This window comes from Sander lucioperca, chromosome 22 (genome assembly GCF_008315115.2).
Source record: "Sander lucioperca isolate FBNREF2018 chromosome 22, SLUC_FBN_1.2, whole genome shotgun sequence".
Taxonomy (NCBI): domain Eukaryota; kingdom Metazoa; phylum Chordata; class Actinopteri; order Perciformes; family Percidae; genus Sander; species Sander lucioperca.
The window spans coordinates 27,276,186-27,299,725 of NC_050194.1; the positions used below are offsets into that span (position 1 = coordinate 27,276,186).

Sequence of the window (23,540 nt, forward strand, 5' to 3'; positions counted from 1 at the left end):
AAAGAATGGTGCCGTATTTCTTGCGTTGGAGGAAGCAGCTGTTGGTTCTTACATGCAGGAGAAGAGTCTCCACTATTTTGTAGCGGTCAGGCATGTGGGTGACCATGTCGGTCATATTGTCCTCTGACGTCCTCACCAGAGTAGGACCAAACACCAGAGCCAGGTTTCTCGGCTCCATCTGACAATCATTTCAAAGTTATGTTCATGTCTGGCTCCATAAATTCTATATTTTTCTCCAAAAAAAACAAACAAAAACCTAACTTCTAATTAAAATAGGTTACCTTGTTCTTTTCAGCGTGATCTGCCACCTTCTTGAGGTGACCCACTAGGAACTTAAGGGTGTGATAATAGTGATCTGGGAGGTCATGGATCTAGATAAAGAAGGATGGATGAATGTAGCAAAGAAGAGGACAAAAAGTTTGATCTGATTTGAAAGTGAAATCTATGACAAACATGTTCATTGATCTATACTCTGCGGTCCTTCGGCACATACCAGTTTCTTCATGGTCTTCAGTCTGTCCTCTGCATCTTCTATCCGGTTGGCATCAATGAAATCGTTGTATTTGTCTGTAGACAGAGAAGGCATATGACTAACATATAATAAAAGGGCTATACAATTTTTTACAAAGGAACCTGGGTCCCTGCAGTCCAACATAGGTTATCATGTATCCTGGTCCAAAACTCCTGGACCTTATCACAGGACCACAGGACATGAAGTAATTGGCCATTCTCTGTCTTATTTTTCCAACAATTTGGTGTCTTTCAGACCAATTCTAAACAATCTGGAGGGAGTCCAACAGAAGCGATGCATAATATTGAACTGAATGAGGCGCACCCTCACATATACACATTTATTATGATTCATGCTACACTTGACAATAAACAAATGAGTGGACGCACCATCAGTAAACAGTGGCTCAGGCAGTTTTCGGAAGAACGATTTGAGAAGGCTGCTGATTACATTTAGATCCTGCCATCTCTGTGGAGACAGAAAGGGTAAGGGTTTAGTATTTCTAGTGCAGCATTTAAAAAAAAAAGCACACCTAATCTAACAAAATTATTCTTGGTACAAAACTACTCTTAGGTATGACTCCATTTAACAAGTTTATTGCAAAACAGGTTTAAAAAGACTGCTTGTATTTAGTTTTGTATGATGTCTACAGTATGTAAGCATTTTTTTCGTGTATCCTGCACACCTCCTCAGCGGTGTTGATATCCATGCCCTTGTTGAGATGCTCCTGCAGGTTGGACACCATGGCGTTGTTCCCCGGCACGCGGTAGATACCGGTGTAATCCAGACCCGTCTCCTCCACCACACCGCAGCACATCTCCACAATCAGAGGGACAAACTGAAGAGAGACGGAGGGACAGAGAGAGGCACGGAGATAACAAATCAGAGGAAATTGATGAAAAACAGGAGGGAGATGAAACGGTTAGGATGAATAAGAATGAAGGGATGAAGCAACAACATGGGTGGTGTTTGGAAGGAAGGAAAATGAGAAAGAGTGGCAAAGATAGAGTAAATTACTTCAAGCTGTGTTTGTGTGTTTTTGGAAACACAGAGACATGCAGCCTGTGCTTATGAAGTAATGATTTCATTCAGGCAGTATTCCCCCGTTATTCTACCAAAATGTTGACATCAGTACAACTGCTAGGGCAGGGTATCGTCAAGGATTTTCCGAATCAATTCGATTCCGATTCACAAGGTCCCGAATCGATTGTATTCCCGATTTGATATCAATTAGGTTAGGAACATTTCAGTTACAATACCAATTTAGCTTGGATATATCTAACCTGCTGCATTCCTAAAATTACCAATGTTTACATATGGAACTGACGCCAAAGCAGTTACATTAATGTACTTTTTATTTAACATGAACAGGCAATAAAGTTTAGCTCTACAGACTCTACAGCCAGCGAGTACTGAGTGACATTTCATTCAGATATCTGGAGGTGACAGAGGGACCCCTTTGAAAATGGCCACGCCAGTTTTTCCCTCGCCAATATGTAGCCTAACTTTACTTTAACCTCCTTCCCTAAAAGCTAGCATTACATAGTTGGTACCAATGGATTTTATGAATCAATTTTGGATCATTCAAATGAAAATCGATTTAAATTGAAAAAAACGTTTTGTTTAAACCCAGCCCTAACAATTATTGTAATTAACTCTGTTCTGCTTTTGCTAACATTTCTCATATATTTATAATAGTGTCCAACCTGATACCAGTCAAACAAATATGATCCGATTCTGATAAAAGCAGGGAGATGATGATTCTCGTTGCTGATTGGCTGAAGGGCTCTTTAGGCATGTGACGTCATTCTAGAATTTAGATCACCAGCTGCATTTCATTCAATGCTGTTGAATCTCAGTTGTCTAGTTACATAAATATTATTAATTCATCCAAGGATTGGGTGATATGATAATATAAACTGTACTGTGAGATGTTAAGGCTGGTCAGCTGCTAGAAATTCTTTCTTGCTGTTAAAGGTGCTGTAGGTAGGATTGTGAAGATATATACACTTGACGTCATCTGTAAAGCGCCCACCATTCACTGCCTCGCGGTCCGCTGCTTATTGTCAGCTTTAAGGCCCTTTATGATTTACATGATTTTATTGTCAATTTGATGGATAATCTTTAATTTGTCAAGCATTTAATTCACGTTACTTTTAGTAAGTTATGTTCAGAAAACGTACTATGCAGTGCTCAAACTTTTCTTCTCTGGCATACGCCCCTTCAGAGGCAGAGTGATACTTTTCATGATGTAAGCTATTTTGTTGAGTGGATAAAAAATGCTGAGTGAATTTAAGTTGGGCTTTTATTGTAAAAGGTAAACACAAAAGTTTGCCGCTGATAATGTGGAAAATAATAAAGAGTTGTTGCCGTCTTGGTTCATGCTCGTGGGCAATGCATCCTGGTACGTGTAGGCACTGCCGGCACGGCTCCGCACGCAGGTGAACTCAGCTTTCTCAGTCAATATAGCACGCACTTGGCAATTTATTGCTACATTTGACCGATTGGACATCACATAAAAGGTGGCGAATTGTCCCTTTAAGTTGATCATTCAATATTTCTGAAATGTTACGGTGCATTCAGACCAAACGAAGCGATCTGGTGTTTTTCCGCAAGGTTGTGCGGTGGGGGGGAGTGTCAATGAAATGGCCCATTTGTGTGACGTCCTGTTGTGTTCTTAAACTTACCAAGATGAGCGAGACATAGCAAGTGCTTTGTTGTTGCAGGAAACATTCAACTATTACACAAATTCCCGGGCAGTTCAGTGCTTGTGTTTTGTTGTTTACCCACATAGTGTTTGAAATCTTTCTTGTGCAAGCGATAGAGGCAGTGATGTTTCCTGTTTCCTGTACAGGACTCTCACACTGCCTCTAACCAGAGCTCAAAACACACCGACAAGTCTGATCTCCGGTTACATGACGGCCACCGCAGCGTGACGTGGGGTTGCGTTTATCCAAAAGTTGACTCAGTCTCAACTTTTCTCCGCAGGCTCGCTGCAATTATTTTTGTGTGTCCCTCCCTGCGGCACCCCCCGCTGCAGCCTAAACACACTACCCCCATTCAAAATGAATGGAAAGACCTGCGTTTCTGCCGGACACAGCCTTAAGTATCAAATTTGTGGTCAGTGTTATCATTTTGTCTACATATTTTGTCTACACCAACAACGTGATTCATGGCTTAAAAATAACGTTTAAGCCATGAATCACGTTGTTGGTGTAGTTTTGACATCATGAACACTGAAGGCTTACTTTATGGTTGACAGCAGGCTGACAATCCTCCAGGCGCACCCCGAAAGCCTTCGGACTGCCTGTCTTCTTGGCCTTCTTCATGATGTTGATGCCCCACAGTGCCTTGTTGTCATCTGCACGCGCACGCACACGCACAACGCACGCACGCGCGCGCACACACACGCACGCACGCACGCACACACACACACACACACACACACACACACACACACACACACACACACACACACACACGCACACACGCACACACACACGCACACACACACAGTATATATATATTTATATTCACATGGAAAAATTAAGGCAGAAAATTGGCCAATGTCAGATTTTCTCAAAAAACTCAGATTTTCTAACGATGCCTACAGCCACACAAGCAGCTCTATAGGGCACTTAAATCTTGGATTTGCTGAACTATATAAATGAAAGTAAGTGTGCCTTGTGTACAAAGCAGGGTGGACATTCTGATCCCAAGGTGGTACTACAGTAATAAAAACTACAATAATAATAAACACATTTATATCCATCCTCTAATGACTATATTTCATAACAAGATTTACTGATTGAACTGTTCAAAATGCCATGTACACCAAACTATCTGACAAATGTAATTTCATAGTGACATTGAATGTAAACTCCGGGTAGCCTCAAACTACTCACAGACTAAAACAGAGTTTATGTGTGCTAACAAGAACATCCCAGTTTTCATATACAGTATACTGTAGGTGCAAGTTCACTTATCAGAAATCCTATGCTTTATTTAGACACATTTTCATTGTCTATCAACTGCATTTTTGAAGAGTCACGCATCAGGCAGAAGCTATAGTTTAGATGTGCCCTAGAATTTTCTCATTTTCACTTTGCAACTGGTAAATTAATGGTAATAATACGCATTATGACAGTCTGTACCAAAATGATGAACAGACTTTGCCAACCTTAGAGCCACGCCGCTAGCATGGCTAATGAGCCGAGCAAGCTGTTAGCAGCTGTTATCATTCTGTTTGTACCCACCAGTTCTGGAGGCTCGGTTCACTGAGGTGTTGTCAGTCTTAGCCAGGAGGAAGGGAGGCATCATACGATGGGCTCTGGGAGAGGAGTCTGGCTTACTACCCGTCAGACTGAACCAAGTGACAGAAATAAAGACAGTTAAAAAAGAAAATAAGTTGTAGGGACTTTCAGATCTTAATACCTTTATATTAATCCTATGATGACCTCAGTTTTGTGTAAAAAAAAAAAAAAAGAATGGATGCCCTTTTATTCTTGGTTTTTGGTTTCAAGGTGATTGTCTCTGACAGGCGTACAGCTAGAGCTGTAACAATTCAAAATGTTGCTGTACAATTAACTGTCTCAGAAATAATTGCGATTAACAATGTAGTTGTCTCTTACAGTTAAATTTATAAATATTTATTTATTACTTTTTTAAACAAATTAAAGTATTGAATGGATCCCAGGATACATCTTCTGGTTATATCACTGCTATGTGACCCAGATAATATAATAACACAGGTACACAGCCTATGAAGTAAACCACGCCTCTTTATTATCATAAAACATGTTTTCTAACTGTATCCCCCTATCGTCCTTTTTGTTGCTATGAACGCATTTAGGGTCAAGTGCCAACAACTAACAATTGAAATAATAATACAAATATATAGTCTGACCTATAACCACTTATATAATTACAATTTGTATATCTATCTGTATATCTAAACAAAATCAACAGTTACCAGTCATACGCCTTGAGACCTTAGCTAATGTTAGCAATTCATTGTGGTTAAACAAAGAAACCGCGATTATGTAAAAAAACAATCAGACAATTATGTAATAATTGTTTCAGGCCTACTTACAGCCCAGAGTTATAGTGACTCCTAATCACCCAAAAGATAAGGGACAGTTGTGATCAAGCAAAGGCTTTTTGGTAAATGTAATCGGCCGTGCTGACCTGTGTTTTCTGTAGTCATTCAGCTTCTTGTTGATGAGAGCTTGTCCTGAGAAACCAATCTCCTAGAGCAAATGGAGGTTACAAATTAGTTCAGTTTGTGTGTCAGGGTTCAACAATAAGGGTTGCCCGATGGCCAGTAAAAGGCCACGTCGGGTAGGGCTGCTCGATTATGGAAAAAAATATAATCACAATTATTTCGGTCAATATTGAAATCACAATAATTTAACACGATTACTCGTTGACTTTTGGAAAGACGTTGCAATTATTGAACTTAAAAAACAGTGGAAACAGTTAAATAAATCTATGAAATTTGCCTTAATACTTTTCCCATTTAAACTTTATTTTTTCATTCAGAACACAAGAGAAAATAAGAGTTTACTTGCAAAACGTAATGAGCTAAATAATTTGTTTTTGTGATCATTGGGAGCCGAAATTATAATCACGATTAAATTTCGATTAATTGCACAGCCCTGACGTCGGGCAGTATAACAACCCACTTGCCCGTTGGGTTTTTAATTTTTTTCCCCGATCTTCATCATATCATAAATTATGTTATCATTCTCTTGCCCCCCTCCCCTTGCCCATGTCGGAGAATGCTTGTTGAATGATTTGATTTGAATGTGCCGTTGGCCAATCAAGAATCGAGTTGGCGCTAGTGACGCGTGACTGGCGGCTGTCTCGAAGAAGAAGATGATGATGATGATGATGGCTGCGTACAAGCTAAACGGAGGAGAGTTTTAAGCTTCCTGGAAGGAGTTATGTTTGGGTGGCAGTAGAGGATGTCGATGAAACAACTACAACGTTTTGCAAAATTTGTCACATGTTCTGAGTCCGAGGCCGATAAAAGTGGATCATTTTTTAAAGGAAGGTCTTCATTCAGAAAACAAATGCTGGAGTGCTGTGATAAAAGCGAGCAGCATCTTGCATCTCAAATATAACAATTTACTTGAGTCTTTGTCATTATTTGATAACCACTAATTAGGGCTGGGTGAGAAAATCAGATTTCATGATATTCTTTTGTTTTTAAGATTATGTTTTCGGCATTTTAGGCCTTTATTTGATAGGACAGTTTTTAGGCATGAAAGGTGAGAGAGATTGGGAATGAAATGCAGCAAAGGGCCGCAGGTCAGAATTGAACCCATGGCCACTGCGACAAGGACTGAGCCTCTGTACATGGGGCGCACGCTCTACCAGGTGAGCTACCCAGGCGCATCGATATCATGATATTTTTGACCGAATACATCGATATCGTGACGATAATGTAGGGTCGACAGTTGGTGCTTTCACAAAATATTTTTTACAATGAGATTTTAGATAAATAATCATCAATAATGTGGTAAACAGTTTCAAGTGAAATTATAGAGAGAAAAAAATATAAATATCTAAAAGAAAAATTTTGTTAAAACAAATGTGCAATTCTTCAAATGATATTCCCTCAAAATGTTTCACAACAGATTTTCTGAGAAAATTTAGTTAGTATGTGCTTGTTATCAATTTAGACAACGTAATTGTATATCACAATATCTCGATATATGATTTCATTACGATATAATTCCATTGAAAGTCGATAGATTATCATATTGAATTATTGCCCAGCCCTACCACTAATAATAAAAAATAGTTTAGGAGCCAGTAAAAGTTGACTTTGTGCAAGTAGAAGTGAAGAAAAACCTTAACGTTGAACGTTTGTGTAAAATTCCTTAAGAAGAAGTGGGTATGAAGATCTAACCTCGTTGTCGGTCTTGCTGTTCTCCCTGATGACCCGGATCCAGGCCAGCATGTCGTCCCTGTCCTCGGCCTGCAGCAGGTACTCACAGAAGTTCTGCGTGGTCAGCCGCAGGGTGTGCTTACGCTTGGTTTCACTGTAGGCGATGTCGATCAGGCAGCCGTGGATGCTGATTGGTGGATGTTCGTCCTGGCTGGGCCCCGCCCCCGCCCCGTGAAGGACGGCCTCTCGCTTGTCCTTGTAGAGGAACAGCGAATGGGAACGGAGCACGGAGAAGACGCGCTTCCATGGTCGCATGCCACCGCCTACTTTCTACAATAATGAAATATGGAAACAAAAACACAACCTTAAAGTGCCCATATTATGAAAAAATCACTTTTTCTGGGATTTGGGGTGTTATTTTGTGTCTCTGGTGCTTCCACACATATACAAACTTTGATAAAAATCCATCCATGCTGTTTAGAGTGAGATACGGTTTCTGAATGTGTCCTGCCTTCAGTCTCTGGGTGAGCTGTTCAAAATCGGCACGGCTTGTGACGTCACAAGCCGAAACGAGCAGGTTAACCGCAACCATTAGCTCGTAGCGTTAGCATGCTAACGCTAATGCTAACGCTAGCATGCTACCTCGTTCTCAATAGCAAAGCACTGCTACAACACACACAAGTTCACCATAATCTACAAAAGAACTACTTCCATGTGCGCCCTCATTTAGAAGTCTCCCAGCTAATCCTGCCTTGTAACTGACCAAAGTTGTAGAAACAGCCTTTCTTTTACTGTCTATGGAGCTAGCTAGCTGACATGATCTACATCTGAGCTACTGCACATGTGCGAGTGCAATCAAAGATAGTACAGAAGAAGAAGTCTCACACTCAAAGAGGTCTCACTCTGTAGCTAAAACAGAGACCAGCTGAAAAGAGGATCTGCAGCAGTGAGAGAGAGCACTGCAGTACAACAAAAATATGGTGTTTTTAGAAAATTAAACCATGTAAACCTATTCTGGTACAACCTTAAAATACAATTATGAACCTGAAAATGAGCATAATATGGCTGCTTTAAATAAAAGAAGATGAATCGTCCCATTGTAGCTTAGCAACCGTAACTAGCCATGACAGGCCTGTTAACGTTCTCCACATGCCAAAGCACTGTGCATGGAGCCATACTGTGTATCTGAAATAAGTGAAGTAACTTGCTGTGGCATGAGCAGCTAACTTTAGCATGCCTGGCTACATGTAACGTGTTGCACAGACTAGGGCTGCACAACATGAGGAAAATATGCAATATGCAATAACGTTGTTGAATATGGCGATAACGATATTACTTGCGATAAATAAATGCATATTATACTAGTACGAGTACTCAGTTCTGCCACTTTCAGTATTCTGCTAAAATACAACAAATTGCTTGTTGTATTTAACGAAAAAATCATTTCTCACCTTTTATTTTTTAATTATTATTATTGATTTAAATATAAATAGCACCACTAAAGAAGAATGAGTTACATTTTAAAGTGCAGTTTCTACTGATATTTTCTTTCAACTAACACAAAAAATCTCTAAGTGTATTTTGCGATATGTTGTAGACTTTCGCAATGTGTTTACTGCGCAAGTTGATAACGCAATGATGATAAAAAAACTATATTTTGTACAGCCCTAGCACTTACTCTTAGATTATATTAGATTTAACTTTATTGTTATTGCATTGAGTACATGTACTGAGGCAATGAAATATAGTGAGCTAGCTTACTACTGTGACACATTCCCAGATGTTACTATCAGAGTTGAGGGTTACCTTCATTGCCAGACCTTCCTCCACATCGCTGTGGAGGAGGGTCTGGCTAGTCCACACAGCGTTCTGGGATGGGAGAAAAACATGCTCTGGTTTATTGGCATTTCTTTAAACCAATCACAATCTTCTTGGGTGCCGAACGGAGCAACGGTGCCTCTGCAAAATAGCCTCGGGAAAGAACTTGTTTTGGTGGAACGTGTGTACGTTCAAAAGTTGTTTTACTGTACGTACACACCGCCGCAGACTTGAGCTGCAAAAGAAGCTCTGGCCGCCCTGTCAAGGACGCTTGTCAAAACGCTTTGGCCGCTCTGACGTGGCAGCATTCTACGTTCAATCATAACTTTACTTTACACCCCTCACAGTGTTGTCAGCTGCACCCCGCTCCTCTCAGCCCAAAGGCAGCCTAACTTCAGCCCGCAGCCTTCTTCCTGTGTGAATGATACTGTGTGTGCGCACGTGCATATGAGGGAGAGAGGGGGCAGCTGACAACACTGCGAGGGTAACAAGCTTACTAACACCCCTCACAGTGTTGTCAGCTGCACCCCGTTCCCTATAGGCAAACAAAGTCATCGTATTTGATAGGGAACCCAGCAACAGCGATGATGAGCTTTTCCTCCATTTTCTCGGAACAAAAGTTTACATTCGTATGTTCTCTGGGATCAGCCAGAGCGAAGGACGTCTATATTCCGATTGGTTGCTGGTCGTTTGCCACTGAAACACGTCATAGCTCAATACCATAAAGTTGACCAAACTTCAAGTTTCTGCTTGACGCTCTGGTCGCTCAATACGCTCAAAACACGACGCCGACAGATTTGCCGCTTCTTGCAGCTGAGAGAAGCCGGCTTCCATTGAAAATGAATGACTTCCTGTAACTTTGAAGCTCAAGTCGGCGGCAGTGTGTACGTACGGTTAGTCGTGCAACAGAAAGTTGTAGTCTAGCTAGCTGTCTGGATTTACTCTGCAGAGATCTGAGAAGCAGTTAACCATAGTCCTCAGAAATCCACCAGAGAACGCCAACACAAAGGAAGAGGAAGGTGACGGACATCTGACTGAAATGAGTGACATCTGGCGGGATTTCTGGCACCGGAGCAATCCCGGAAATGAAACGTCGTCAATATAGACTAAGGGTTACCTAAGTGCCTCTGTCCTGCTCTTCATTGGACTTGAATGCCCCTAGATGTCTTGTTGTTAGCCTGAAAACCAGACCAATCTGCCAGCTCATGTTTCATTTGCTCTGGCAGATGTGTCTGGCCCCCCTCACATTTCCGACAGATTTCCAGGCGTCCAGACCATGGGCAGACCAATCGCAAACGTTTATCTCACATGGGGGCAGGTTTAAGATGATGACTGACAAAAGGAGCGACATGCTGAACGTAGTTACTGGAGGTTACTGCCATTCTCCGTCCAGTGCAATGCACCAGGCTCGAGAAACTCAGATCAAACTAGGCGGCACTGATCATAAACAAAGATTCTGTTCCTGCATTGCATATTTCTTGCCTAAAATGTTTTCAGAAAGACATTTTAGTGTACTGACCCAGCCCTCATTTTTTTCCTGCTTCAAAATGGACCAAGCACCGCCACAACTTGCATGCGTCGCGAGTTAATCATTTCGTTGCTGATTGGTTGGAGGTCTTTTCAGTTGCGTCCAGAGGCATTTTGGTCTGCAACGTTGATAACGGCCCTTTAAAATTGAAAATGAATGAGAGGTTCCAAAATATTACGCATTTGCAAATGAGTCTGGTTATGCCAGGCTAGTTTATCCTCAAAGCTTTAATGTCAGAAAGAAATAATAGTCTAAAATGAAATTGTTCTTATAATGTAATGTCAGACTTATTTCAGACTGTGCAGATGCTTGTTCTTCGCTCTGCTTACATTCTTTTGCTGATATTTTAGTTGTTTTTCAGCTGATGGGCAGTGGATCCTGAATACTCATAAATCACTGGGAGTTTAATTTATGAAAGATACAGTAGGCTATAATCAACACTTTTACTACACCTCAACTCTTTTTAGTATTTTGGCTTATTTTTTATCTTAAGTTGCCTTGTTGTTGAAAGGTGCAAGACAAATTAACCTTACTCTAATAATGGATGGCTAACTGGCTCTACCCCGCAATACAAGAACTTTGCTGCTGCTTTTTTCTTGTAAGTGGATAACCAACTAGAGAGGATGCTGCTTTTACCTGGGACAATAAAAAGCATTAGACTTTACTCTGTTTTTTGAATAATTAATGCTGAATTAACGTTATATTATGTAAGTTGCTATCAAATGTATATTCAAGACAATTTTGCAGGGTTAAATCGACAGTTCAGTCAAAGAACTGTTGACTAGAAATGAGAAACATGCTTTTGTCTGAAGTCAATGACCGACTTCTACGTGTATAAAAACTACTACGATTTTTAAGTGGTAAACCTCTCACTGTTATGATTGTAAAGTGCATATGTGTTTTGGTAAAATGGAAAGCTTGACAGCTACAGTAACAGTAACTTAGTAAGGAGGGTGGGCTTTAGGGAAGGGTCAACAGGCAGTGTGTCCTACCTTTCCCTTCTCTGTGAGGATCTGTTTGTAGTGCAGCCAGCCCTCCTTGCGAACATCACTAAAGGTGATGGTTCCCAGTTCAGAAGTAGAGTGGCGTTTGGACCGGGCTTCCTCCTGGGCTCGCAGGCTCTCCAGAGACTAAAACACAATTTAGGGGTATTATGGGTTGCACACTAGACAAGACGTGTTCTTGGTGTATAGTCAAGTCTAATGGTTACAACTGTGTGTGAACACTCACCCCATCAGTGAAAAAGCTCTTGACCCTTTTTGGTAGTTTGCTGTGGAACAGAAAGAAAAAAGCTTAAAAAAGAGCACTTTTAGATAAATTAAATAGAATCTATGTTAGACAGGGTCTATGTTAGACAGGGTCTGTGTAGACGGGGTCTATGTTAGACAGGGTCTGTGTAGACGGGGTCTGTGTAGACAGGGTCTATGTTAGACAGGGTCTATGTTAGACAGAGTCTGTGTAGACAGGGTCTATGTTAGACAGGGTCTGTGTAGATGGGGTCAGTGTAGACTCCTTATGCAGTTTTTTTTAAAGTTAAATAAGAATAACTAAATGGTACATATCATAGATGATCAATAAAAGCATACTTGTGTGATTTTCTTGTTAAACATATTCAATGAGCATTGTTGGAGGGAGCCTGAGATCTAACCCCCTATTTCCACCAACTCCAGAACGCCGGCGGAGTCAATAGGTTTCCATTAAAGTCAATGTGTGTATTTCCACTGACTGCAGAACGGCTGTGTTCCGACTCCGTCCCAGCTCCAGCGATCCCCAGCCCTCCGGAGCAGATACGCAGAGCTTCTATTTTTGACGGATGCCGGAGAGCTCCGCAGCAATTCAGCACAGGTCAGATAGTGCGAGACAGGAAGTCGAGCACAGAAACAAAATAAAACATCCGGTTAACTTTCAAAATAAAATACACCGTGCTCACGGCGGATCATATTTCCCTGCACTACACCTTGAAAACGTCTTAATGGGCGGAGACAGGCCTGAAGTCAAGTTTGTGGTTCTGTTTATAGAAACTACATCCTGTTATATCGCACGATCATACGTGAATTCACGAGATCTTGTGGGTCCTCGTGACTTCAGCTGTCAGTCATGGCCGCAGCCGTTCCGCAACAAGGAGCACGGAGCCGACACGCAGTGGAGCCGATCCGCAGCCGTTCCACAGTTGGTGGAAATTTCGGGTAAGAAGTTCACTGCCAACGACAGCTTCTGTGTAATTGTTTTGCATATGACAATAAATATCTTGAAACTTGAAGTGTCTATCCATGGCCCTGTGTCATTAAAGCCCCCGTTAAACAATGTTTGTCACTGAAGTTTGGGGGTGCATCCTGTATAGGCTACTGGTGCAAGACAAACCTATTTATGGGACTATATAGATTTATTTTAGCTAAGAAAGCAGCTTTTAAAGTGTCCTGAGTTCTTACGAGAAGACACGGCCTTCTTCCCTGAAGGTGTTGAGGCCCTCGTCACAGGACTTAGATCTTTCGGTGGTGATGGCCAGCAAGTAAGAGGAGCGGCGACCTTTAATACTGCCTGAAGAGAGAAAAGAGAAGTCAGAGAGAGGAGAGGAGGTGGAGGAGGAGACAAAGAGGGTAAAACAATATGCAATGTATGATAGTGATGTGAAGTGACAAGAAGTTGAGTGATTGAAGTGATTTGTTGTTTCAAACTGTGAGTATAACATTAGCCAGGTGAATGAATTAAGGGGTTAATAAACATACGAAACTGCATGTAACTGCATATTAAAGGAATACCATGACATTTGGATATTTGGTTCCCAGTTTTGGATACATTTTACCTTATCCATCCAGTGTCCTTCGTTATCAGGAGTTTGGAATGAAAATTAACAAAAGACAGAGAAACTTTTTTCCCTGAACTTTGAAACTTAATTTTTTTATGATTAAAGCATTTTTCAAATCATTTGGACACCATATAAAGAGAGAAGTCAACTATGACCCAAAGAGTGTTTCAGAGAGAAACTAATTCTAAATAAATTCTGTTGCATGCATGACAAACAGCGCACAAAAAGCTAAATATTATAATTTGCTGAAACTTAATAATACATTCACTTCAAGTCATTTCACTTTTGGATAACTATGGTTGCTTTGTTCCCAACTGCAACAACAAAGCATTCTGAATTTGTTCAGGCTCTGATTTGATGCATAGCACTCTAGTGTCATAGTTATTACAGCCATCTACACTACCAAACTGTGAAAAAATGTGCCTATGTTAAAGAAAATATATGATTTCACAAAAAAGCAGTAAAATAGTGGTTTAAATGAGTGGTGAAAAGTACTTGGGAGACATAGGTCTCATGTGGGCCACTGTTTTTTAGATACCGGTAGGGAGCACCATGTTTTTTTAGAAAGTCAGAGAATTTCAAATTCCACACACAGTGGCTTTGAGTACTTCTTTACAAAATGATGAATTCAAGGTTTAAATTTTTCCCCCCCAAAAAAGTGAAGGGAATTCGTCATTTGTTAATGTCACTGTACTCCTTTAAAATGTGTCTGAGGCTGAGGCTAGACAAATATATCAGTTTGCCAAAATAAAGGCATTGTAAGTCATTATAATTCAAAAACATAGGCAGTGATGTTTGGCAATTTCAGTTCAAACATACTGGAGAACATATTGTATATTGTTCTAGCCCTTTGTAAAGCCGTTCAGTATTTAGTGTGGGTGACTGAGACTCACTGCAGTCCTGAGAACGAAGTCGGACAAAGGGGGAGATTGAGGAGAGGGTGGGGGAGACAGAGGTGGAAGTGAGGGTGGCCATAGTGGAGGCCTGGGAACTGGACACAACAGAGCGGGCTGGTACATAGCAGGCCTGCAGGTCAATGCTAGGACTGGTGGGATCATCTGCAGGGCATCATCACAGGCAAGCAACAAAGGGATGAGATATGATTAAACACACTGACAGGACAAGACAAGCTAAGAGTTTCCTCTGCTGGTGTTTAGGTTGTTAGAAGATCTCTCTGAGGCGGACCTACTCTGGAGGCAGAAATAACCTCACACACGGAGACACACACAGTGGGCTCCTTACCTTTACCACCAAGCTTCAGTCTACGGTTATGTTAATTGGCCTTCTGACTGAACCCGTGAGATTATTTCTGACTCCAGAGCAGCTCTGTTTCTAAGACATGTTTCAAAAACATACTAGAATATAAATCAACAAAGATTTAAACATACAGAAAACTGAATGGATACAAGCATTATGTTGACATGTAGATGACTCACACTGACAGGTATAAACAAACACACAAATGTTGAAAAGGATAGAAACACAGAAAGAAAAGGAGCACTACTAAAGCCTCACATACACAAAGTGAAGCAAATTGAAGAGCTCTGTAGCAACAGACAACATAATAACCGTTCCAAATATACAGAAATGTGGCTGTTTTATCAAATTTAGTAATTTATAACTGTTAGTAATAACTGTAATCTAGGGCTGCACAATATATCGTTTTTTTATCGTCATGGCAATATCACCTGGGGAAATAAACACATCACAAAAGGCTGCAATATATTGTGGAAAAAAACTTCAGTGTGTTAGTGTGTAATTTGAAAGAAAATATCAGTAGAAAATTGCACTTTAAAATAGAACTGTCATTCTTTTTTTAGTTGTGCCTTTTATATTCAGTTCAACGTTCAATTTGTTCAATAAAATAAAGTTGGAAATGATTTCCTTTCATATGTTTTAAATTCAACTAACAATTTCTTGTATTTTAGCAGAATACTGAAAGTAGCAGAGATGCAGAACTGAGAACACTTTAATAGCTGTTTATTTATCGCAAGTAATATCGCTATCGCCATATTCAACAATTTTATTGCATATTGCATATTTTCCTCAGTGTGCAGCCCTAGTCTAATCTCATCTTCAGATAGTTTCTTGAATTTGGTAACATAATAACCAATATATGTAAGATTACATTCCACTGCATTATCAGGACATTTTTGAGGTAAATTTACTTTCAGTGTTGACAAGTTGTGACATCTTCTGACAGCTGTAGCTGTTGCTACAGAGAAAAGGCTCACTAACCTATGAAGGGAATAGAGGACAGGGAGTTGTATGCATGCTGAGCCAGGCTACCATTAGCCCTGCGGTTGGGGCCAGGCCCTCCAGAGACAGGAGAGGGGGTCCCTCGTGGAGGTTCCAAACCAGGGGGCTCGGGTGACTCTCCAGGGGTGGGGTAGTGGGGATGTCGAGCGGCCTGAACCGGGGTCCGGCGGCCGGAAGGCGGCTTCTGCCTCAGCACCACCTCTTGATTCAGGGAGATGGGGCAGATGAGCTCCCTGTCCTCACCCAGTCGAGCTCTCTCCTCCTCTGCTGCAGACAGAGTGGGGGTAGACCGCGGCCTGGGTACCAACCCCTCCTCGTCGTCCGCAGGGCTGCTTCTGCTGCCGGGGCTCCAGTTGAGGTGAGGGCCGCTGTAGCTGGGCTCTCTGAAGGAGTGGGCCTGCTGGAGGAGGTGGCCAGCTTTGCGGGAGAAAGACGGGCTGTAGCTTTTGTAGCCCACCAGCTCTTCTTCTTTTACCCGCCTCGTTTGGGGTTCAGCTACCTGCTGACCGGACCGCCTGCCAGTGGGAGGCACTGTGGAGGAGGCTGTGATGGGGTATATCACTGTGGTTTTGTGCTGATGCCCTGCTGGGACCTTCTGCTCTCTGAATTTTGCCATGTGGGCGCCTTGTAACGAGTGTTCATGGTGTGGCGACACCAGTGCAGAGGCTTGTGCCAGTGTCTCCACAGAACGCCCGTAGTTATGCTCGTACTCGGCGTAGGCTGCCAGGAGGCTCTCCGAGCATGACCTGCTTCCTGGTCCTGATACACCACCCCAGCCCCCTAGCCAATAGGAATCATGGGAAGCAGCAGCCGCCTGGTGGTGGCACAGGAGGGTTTCTCTTCGGCGGTGCTCTGCGGAGGTTGTGGAAGCATATGTAGGTCCGGGGCCGGGGGCCAACCCCAGCCCGTGCTCCGCTACACAATCCTGAGATATACTGCGGTGGCGGGGGGACATGCTCTCTGCAGCCTCCGCCTGGCTGTAGTACCAGTCCGACAGAGCCTGGTGGCAAAGAGTATCGGCGTGAGTGCGGCCAGAGGCTGGCAGGCTGCTCTTCCGTGGCGGAGGGAGAGTTGCAGAGGCGATGGCAGCATTGTGGTTAGCAAAGTGAAAGTCCAGCACACTGATGGCCGAAGAGGAGCGGCCTCGGTGCCGCCCCTGTGGGGCAAAGTGGCCACTGGAATCATCAGGACCCCCGGGCCAGCCGGAGGTGGGTGTAGAAGCAGCAGGGGGGCGGTTGTCCAGTGGAGAGGCAGCGGGGCCGGGTCGGCACTGCCAGTTGTCCAGGGGACTGTGGAGGTTGTGGTCGGGCTGTGGGGCAGCGGCGCTGGGCTTAGTGGGAGGGTAACAGAGAGGCGGCGGCACAGGGAGGTTCTGGGCTTCGCCTGAATATGGCTGATTGCCTTTCAGGTAGGCATCCTGGGAGTACGCCTGGGGACAAGAGGGGTTAGGACACCATGTAAAACATGACGGAAAAGATAAATGAACAGAGATGGAGGGAACAGCCAGAGGGCAGAGTGAGGCAGATGCAACGTGCACCATGCAGCAATATTTCTTTCTTTTGTCCTATAAAAGCTAAACCCTTATTATACCAACACGAAACCATTAAACCAACACTTTTTGTTTTTTATTCTACTTTGCTTTAATTGATCATATCTTCCCTTTCATTGTGTTTCTAAATGGTTTTATAATAATAACAATAGCAATAATAAAAAAAGAAGAAAATCCAATGTCTTAAGACATTTTTTTTCCTTTATGTTGGTTGTTTCACCGTCTCCGTTCATGCATTCTTTTATGCCAATCTGTACAAACTAATTTTGATGTCTGCCGATTGAGGACAGCACAATGCTTTATGCCCATGCACAATTCCAAATTTCTGAAATTAAACTTGAATAAGTGGCTACATGAATTATAATAGAAAGATTCCCTGCTATTATGCAAACAGCCTAGCTAACTGCTGTGACTAAACAGTGATGAGGTGAACAAAAGGAAAGAAGAGAAAATAGAAGAAAGACAATACTCACACTTACCAACTGCAACACATCCTCATCTTTGGGCATAATAGAGAGCTCCAGAATGTTTTCACTGCAAAAAAAAAAAAAAAAACACCAAAATATTTGAACAAAATAAATAACAGGTCAAGCAGAACATAAAATGAGATTCATAAACTAGTCTCCCACCTGTTTTGGATGAGTGCGATCACCTGAGAGTAGGTTTTTCCCAGAATGCTCTCCCCATTCACCTTCACCAGCCTGTCCCCTGGAGCGCGCACACACACACACACACACACACACACACACACACACACACACACACAGTATATGTGTTGTATAAATGGGTTTGACTTTAGAAGTAGGGGCACAATGAAGCTTCATAATGCTTTCCATAGAATACATTTTTTATGTTGTGTTAATTTCTGTATTTTTAATGCACTGAACCTTACTAATCATCCTCATCATGTTTAGTTTCCTTGACAAAGACCTGATTCTTTCATAATATATAATAATCTATTTATATATATATATATATATATATGGGTGCGTGTGTGCATGTATGTATAGTTTTTTTTTTCTTTACATGTATGTATGTGTGTGTATATATATATATATATATATATATATATATATATATATATATATATATATGCTAGGGCTGTCAATCGATTAAAAAATTTAATCTAATTAATTACATACTCTGTGATTAATTAATCGAAATTAATCGCATACATAATTAACGGTGCCTGAACCGATACTTTTTAAGAAAGTAAAAAAATAAAAGAAAACAAAGGGTACTAAACAACAGTCGGTGACATTAAAGAACGGCTTGTTTATTGCTAAGGCCATATGGTCAAAATTAAATGATTTAATAATAATATATAACAATAACTTATTTCACTAGTAAATTGCTGTTGAACGACAAAAACAACAACCAGATAGGAAAAGGACATTTACAACAACTTCAAATGCACCACGAAGCTGTAGTTTTACCAGTTTCATTGAACGCACCATCTGTGTTGTTTTTCCGACGGCAGCTCCAGATTGTTACATCCCGCTGTTGAATCCTCTACAGTAAAACACAGTCAAACTTTACACCGTTCAGCGTTAGCTGTCAGCATTGTAACCGTGTTTAATCCAGCTACTAGCTAGCGGTAGGCTAACGTTAGCTGCTGTCGAGTGTAGTGTTAACTAGCTAGCGGTAGGCTAACGTTAGCTGCTGTTGAGTATAGTGTTAACTAGCGTCACATGCAGCAGTGTTTGTGTTGCCTGTAATGTCTGTTTCAGAGCATCAGAGAAAAGCGCAGACATATCAGTGGCACCAGATTTTCGTCTGTATGCAAACGTCAATATAGAATGGATTAATCTGCGTTAATTTTTTTAACGTTTAGCGTTATTTTGACAGCCCTAATATATGCATATCTATCCTTTTTTGTGTGTTTGCTTTGAGCATCACTGCACCATAGTGGGTAGGGTGGGGGCTGGGTTGGCATAGAAAATTGTGCATAACTGTAAAATGAACTTTCATCTGGGATTTCTTGTGAAATGCAATAAAAATATATATATAAAAAAACTAAACAATTACTCTATAAGCAATAAGAGAATAGCCTGTATAAGAGAATAAACTCACTGTTAGCACTGGGTAATAACTGGATGTGAAGTGATGATGAAGCTGGGCAGTCAGAGGACACCGATTACAGATATGTCTATCGCATGTCTTTCTTATGTTTCCTGACTGTGTGTGTGTGTGTGTGTGTGTGTGTGTGTGTGTGTGTGTGTGTGTGTGTGTGTGTGTGTGTGTGTGTGTGTGTGTGTGTGTGTGTGTGTGTCTTCTACCTGTACACAGTCCTGCTTGTTGCGCTGGGCCATTTTCTTTGACACTCTTCACAAAGATGGTGTCCATTGGCTCCAAACGAGACTGCTGACATACTGCATAATCAAACACACAGATAGAGGTTATGTGCATACACATCCATTTCCTGTACTGAAAATATCAGCAAAACCAGCTCCACCTACACATGGAACCATAAAGTCCCCCGACACATCCTGATCATCCGTGCATTATGAAAACAGGGTTGTAGGGGTGTTTCATGCCTTTGTTGTGGTTGTCGTCTTCGTTGTTGTTTTTTATTTATTTTTTTAAAGATTATTTTGGGGCATTTTTAGGCCTTTATTTGACAGGACAGCTGAAAACATGAAAGGGGAGAGAGAGGGGGGGAATGACATGCAGCAAAGGACCGCAGGTCGGAGTCAAACCCGGGCCCGCTGCGTCGAGGAGTAAACCTCTACATATGGGCGCCCGCTCTACCAACTGAGCTATCCGGGCGCCCGTCTTCGTTGTTGTTGTTTGTAGGTTTGTTGTAAACTAATAAAAATGTTATTAAAAAAACACTCACCTTTTCCGGTTGCATTTCCATTCTCTTCATCCTTTGGGAGAAACACAGAGCAGGTGTTAGAGAAAAGGAGGACCACAGGGAGGCGCTGCTCCGCTCACATTCAACCCAGACCTCCACAGCCAGCCCCAGTCTCACTCACTCCAGCTGACTGGGCAGTTTGGACTGTTGCTCAGCTGCCTGAATTTTTGAGTGTCTGACTGTCTCGCTGACTGACATATAGACTCCCTGTCAGTTGGACTGCCTGTCTGTCTGCCTGCCTGTCTGTCTGTCTGGCAGGCCTGCTGGCTGGGTCTATCTGGAGGCTTTGATGCTTCGCTGAGTTAGCGCATTCCTGACCTGGACACACAAAATGCTCTGCACATTGAGGTATGCTGCTACACAACACCAACCTCTCTCCAGGCCAGAAGGATGACACCATACTGTATACAGTACTACATTACCCATAAGTCTGTGTAGCTGCAGGGTCTGGATCACATTAGAAATATCAGTATGACTTACAGGTTAAATGCACCTTGGAAGTGCACACAAGTGAACAATCCAGCCTGTCTGATGTAGACTTTGGTCTACATCACAACACACATGCATTGCTATTATGGCACAGCATGAGCTCACATTTGCACTTGTTTAATTTTCTGAGTTAGATAAGAAAGAAAGATAAGAATTGATAACGATTTCACGTATCAAGTATGGAGCTAGAGCCGGGAGAGAATGAGCTTAGCATAAGGAATTGTTCTGTTGTAAGGGAAATGTGATGTTATAGGATTAAAAAAAACAACTTAATTTGCACACAAAAAGTGTGTTTTCTTGTTAATTGGCACCAAACACAAAGCTCAGCTGAGGATAATGGGCACCAGGTCAAAAGGTCACCAAAGTCATTAGGAATTATCCTCTGGGAACAATGACAATGCGTCAAATATTTGCCAAGATATTTCAGTCTGGACCAACTGTCATTGCCATACATAGAGCCATGCTGCTAGCGTGACTAAAGTCCCATCACAGCTCCATTCATACTGCAGCTGAAAGGCTAGTGCAGTATTTTTGATTCTCACCCTTTGACTGAGCAAGGCAACCGTTACCAATATCAGTTTGAACATATCTCTGTTGTGAAAGGGAATCAGCCTTATACTCTAGTTGGAATGGACGTGTCTTCCCAAATACTAATTACATTTTTGTACTCGCTCTCTGCATTGGCTGCTTGAGCCACTGGGGAAAAAAATCAAATCGAAAATCGTATGTACTGTGACTATTTTTTTTGCGACGATTTTTTTTAATCAATTCTTTCCCCTAGAATCAATATTTTTTAATTATTTAATTATTTATTTTTACCAATGATTCACCTAAATATCTTCTGTTTAGCAGAAAATCCATGTTATGTTCTTCTTTACAAATGAAATTAATGTCAGACTGACTGACGTGATGTACATTCTTCTTTGAAAAAAAATTGTTTTTAGAAATGTCTCATGAATTTTGGTCTCTATAAGTTCAACTTTTGTTTTTGTTAAAGAAGGAAAAGAGAATCGCAATACTAAATAATATCGAATCGCAATACTTCTAGAATCACAATAAATGAAAATCGCAATACAAATCGCATCGGAACCATGTATCGCAGGGGTGGCCAACCAGTTAGGTATGAAGAGCCACAAAAAAAACGCACCATAGCAAAAAGCCACACAACACATGCACGTCCACACTACAACAGCAACAGTGTCTTCCAGATCTAATGTCATGTCATGTCATGTCATAATACATAGCAGTTTTCATAGTTTTTTTTTCTCACTTAGATTGACTCAGTGGGAAACCTGACCGTCTTTGTTATCCACAATCCTTTTCAGGTCTTGCTTGAACTCGGTTGTGGCCACTCGAAGAACTCTCTCACTCATTTGTCACTAAAGGGGCTTTCAAACCGTCGGATTCAGCAGTGAAAGGGTTAACGAGGAAGGTGATCTGTGGCTGCTGTTTTTCCTCAGGTTGCAGAATCTGTCCTCAAAACTCTGCTGCATTATTTTCCATTTTAAAATGTATTGGCAGATTCAAATGTGTTTTTTTTTTTTACTTATCTGAAATACTGTATGTTTCAGAAAAGTTAAAAACAACAATCAACCAATGACACAGCCCCCAGCCACACAGGAAGAGCCTCACAGGAGCAGGCAAAGAGCCACATACGGCTCAAGAGCCACAGGTTCGCCACCCCTGATGTATCGGGAAAGATTCGAATCAGGACTAAAGTGCATCGTCCCAGCCCTACTTTCTTATGTTCTTGTGGTCAGGACGATGCAGATTTTTACAAAGGCCGTCAGTTGCCGTAAACATCAGATTTAATCAAATAACTGAAATAAGTCAAATTGAGCTAAAATAAACCCGTTTGTGTCCAGGTCCGGAGAGCAGTCGGCTAACCTTGAGGCTGTGGAGGGACGACTCTGGTGGGTAGACGATGAAGTGGCGCAGAGTGAAGCCGAATCCCTGTGAGTTCTTCAGGACAAAAATTGTCCGTGGGCCCTGCCATGACAGGCCCTCCACCTCACCCGACGACAGCGGCCTGCGCCTGTTCTCATTGGACGACACCATGCCATCTCTCCGTCCTTTAGCCTATTGAGAAGAGAAGATGGAGAAAATGTTTTAGATCAATAACGCTCAGCTCTTCTTTTCCTCTTAGGGAAATGAACGCTCACAAAACTTTACCCTGTGAAAGTACTGTACATGTGTGTACAGTGAGCGTGTGTAACTATCCATAGTTGAATGCATTGAAGGGAACAGTGAGTGGGTGGATGTGGCCGTATGTGGTCCATTGAATGGGCAGAATTGCACCGATGCCAGGAATTTCTCAGAGACTTCCTCTCTCTAAAGAGGAAGCTCTATTTTCAACAACAACCCCACCTATAATCACATTTATTACCTCCAGCCAACAATGGATACTCTCTATAAATAACAGTCAGAACAACAGGACATTATTAGGGCTCATTCACAAAGAGTGTACGGTAATTCAAATCACCCACTGATAATTCTATAGGCTAAAGGAGACATCTCCAAACATCTCCAACACCGAGCACAATTCAGTTGATAATCCACATGATGTTTAACCTTGGTAAAGGGATATACTGTAGCTTCCGCATGACTGGAAACCGTAAATAGTTATCTGCATAACAACACTGACGTTGATCATTAGAGAGGGGGCGATTAAACAAAAACATATTCAACGACTCTAAAAGCACACACATGGAGGAACAACAGGACAGGAAGTCTGTTTCTTGAGAGAGGAAGTGAATGGCCACGCTGTGGGGAATCTTTCGACTCTAAGAATGCTTCCAAGGAGAACAGGGAAGAGACGCACACTTTCC

At 41.8% G+C, this 23,540-nt stretch overlaps 1 protein-coding gene across 7 annotated transcripts in view; it reads right to left on the reverse strand.

Annotated features, from left to right (window-relative positions):
- Window positions 1–23,540, reverse strand: part of LOC116067423 (rho GTPase-activating protein 23-like) — an 89,972-nt gene that overhangs the window by 5,173 nt on the left and 61,259 nt on the right. For 3 of the 7 annotated variants that reach the window (XM_035997438.1, XM_035997436.1, XM_031323843.2), the window contains exons 2-20: window positions 22,600–22,791; window positions 20,206–20,236; window positions 19,646–19,738; window positions 17,996–18,074; window positions 17,840–17,900; window positions 15,797–17,246; window positions 14,452–14,616; window positions 13,182–13,290; window positions 11,983–12,022; window positions 11,745–11,882; window positions 7,428–7,736; window positions 5,699–5,760; window positions 4,768–4,874; window positions 3,760–3,872; window positions 1,197–1,349; window positions 901–979; window positions 494–567; window positions 282–371; window positions 53–178 (exon numbers count right to left, since the gene is read on the reverse strand). In XM_035997438.1, the coding sequence (XP_035853331.1) occupies window positions 53–178; window positions 282–371; window positions 494–567; window positions 901–979; window positions 1,197–1,349; window positions 3,760–3,872; window positions 4,768–4,874; window positions 5,699–5,760; window positions 7,428–7,736; window positions 11,745–11,882; window positions 11,983–12,022; window positions 13,182–13,290; window positions 14,452–14,616; window positions 15,797–17,246; window positions 17,840–17,900; window positions 17,996–18,074; window positions 19,646–19,738; window positions 20,206–20,236; window positions 22,600–22,791 (3,471 nt within the window). The remainder of the gene's footprint in view (window positions 1–52; window positions 179–281; window positions 372–493; window positions 568–900; window positions 980–1,196; window positions 1,350–3,759; window positions 3,873–4,767; window positions 4,875–5,698; window positions 5,761–7,427; window positions 7,737–11,744; window positions 11,883–11,982; window positions 12,023–13,181; window positions 13,291–14,451; window positions 14,617–15,796; window positions 17,247–17,839; window positions 17,901–17,995; window positions 18,075–19,645; window positions 19,739–20,205; window positions 20,237–22,599; window positions 22,792–23,540) is intronic. The other 4 variants (XM_035997434.1, XM_035997435.1, XM_035997439.1 and 1 more) reach the window with 4 other exon arrangements.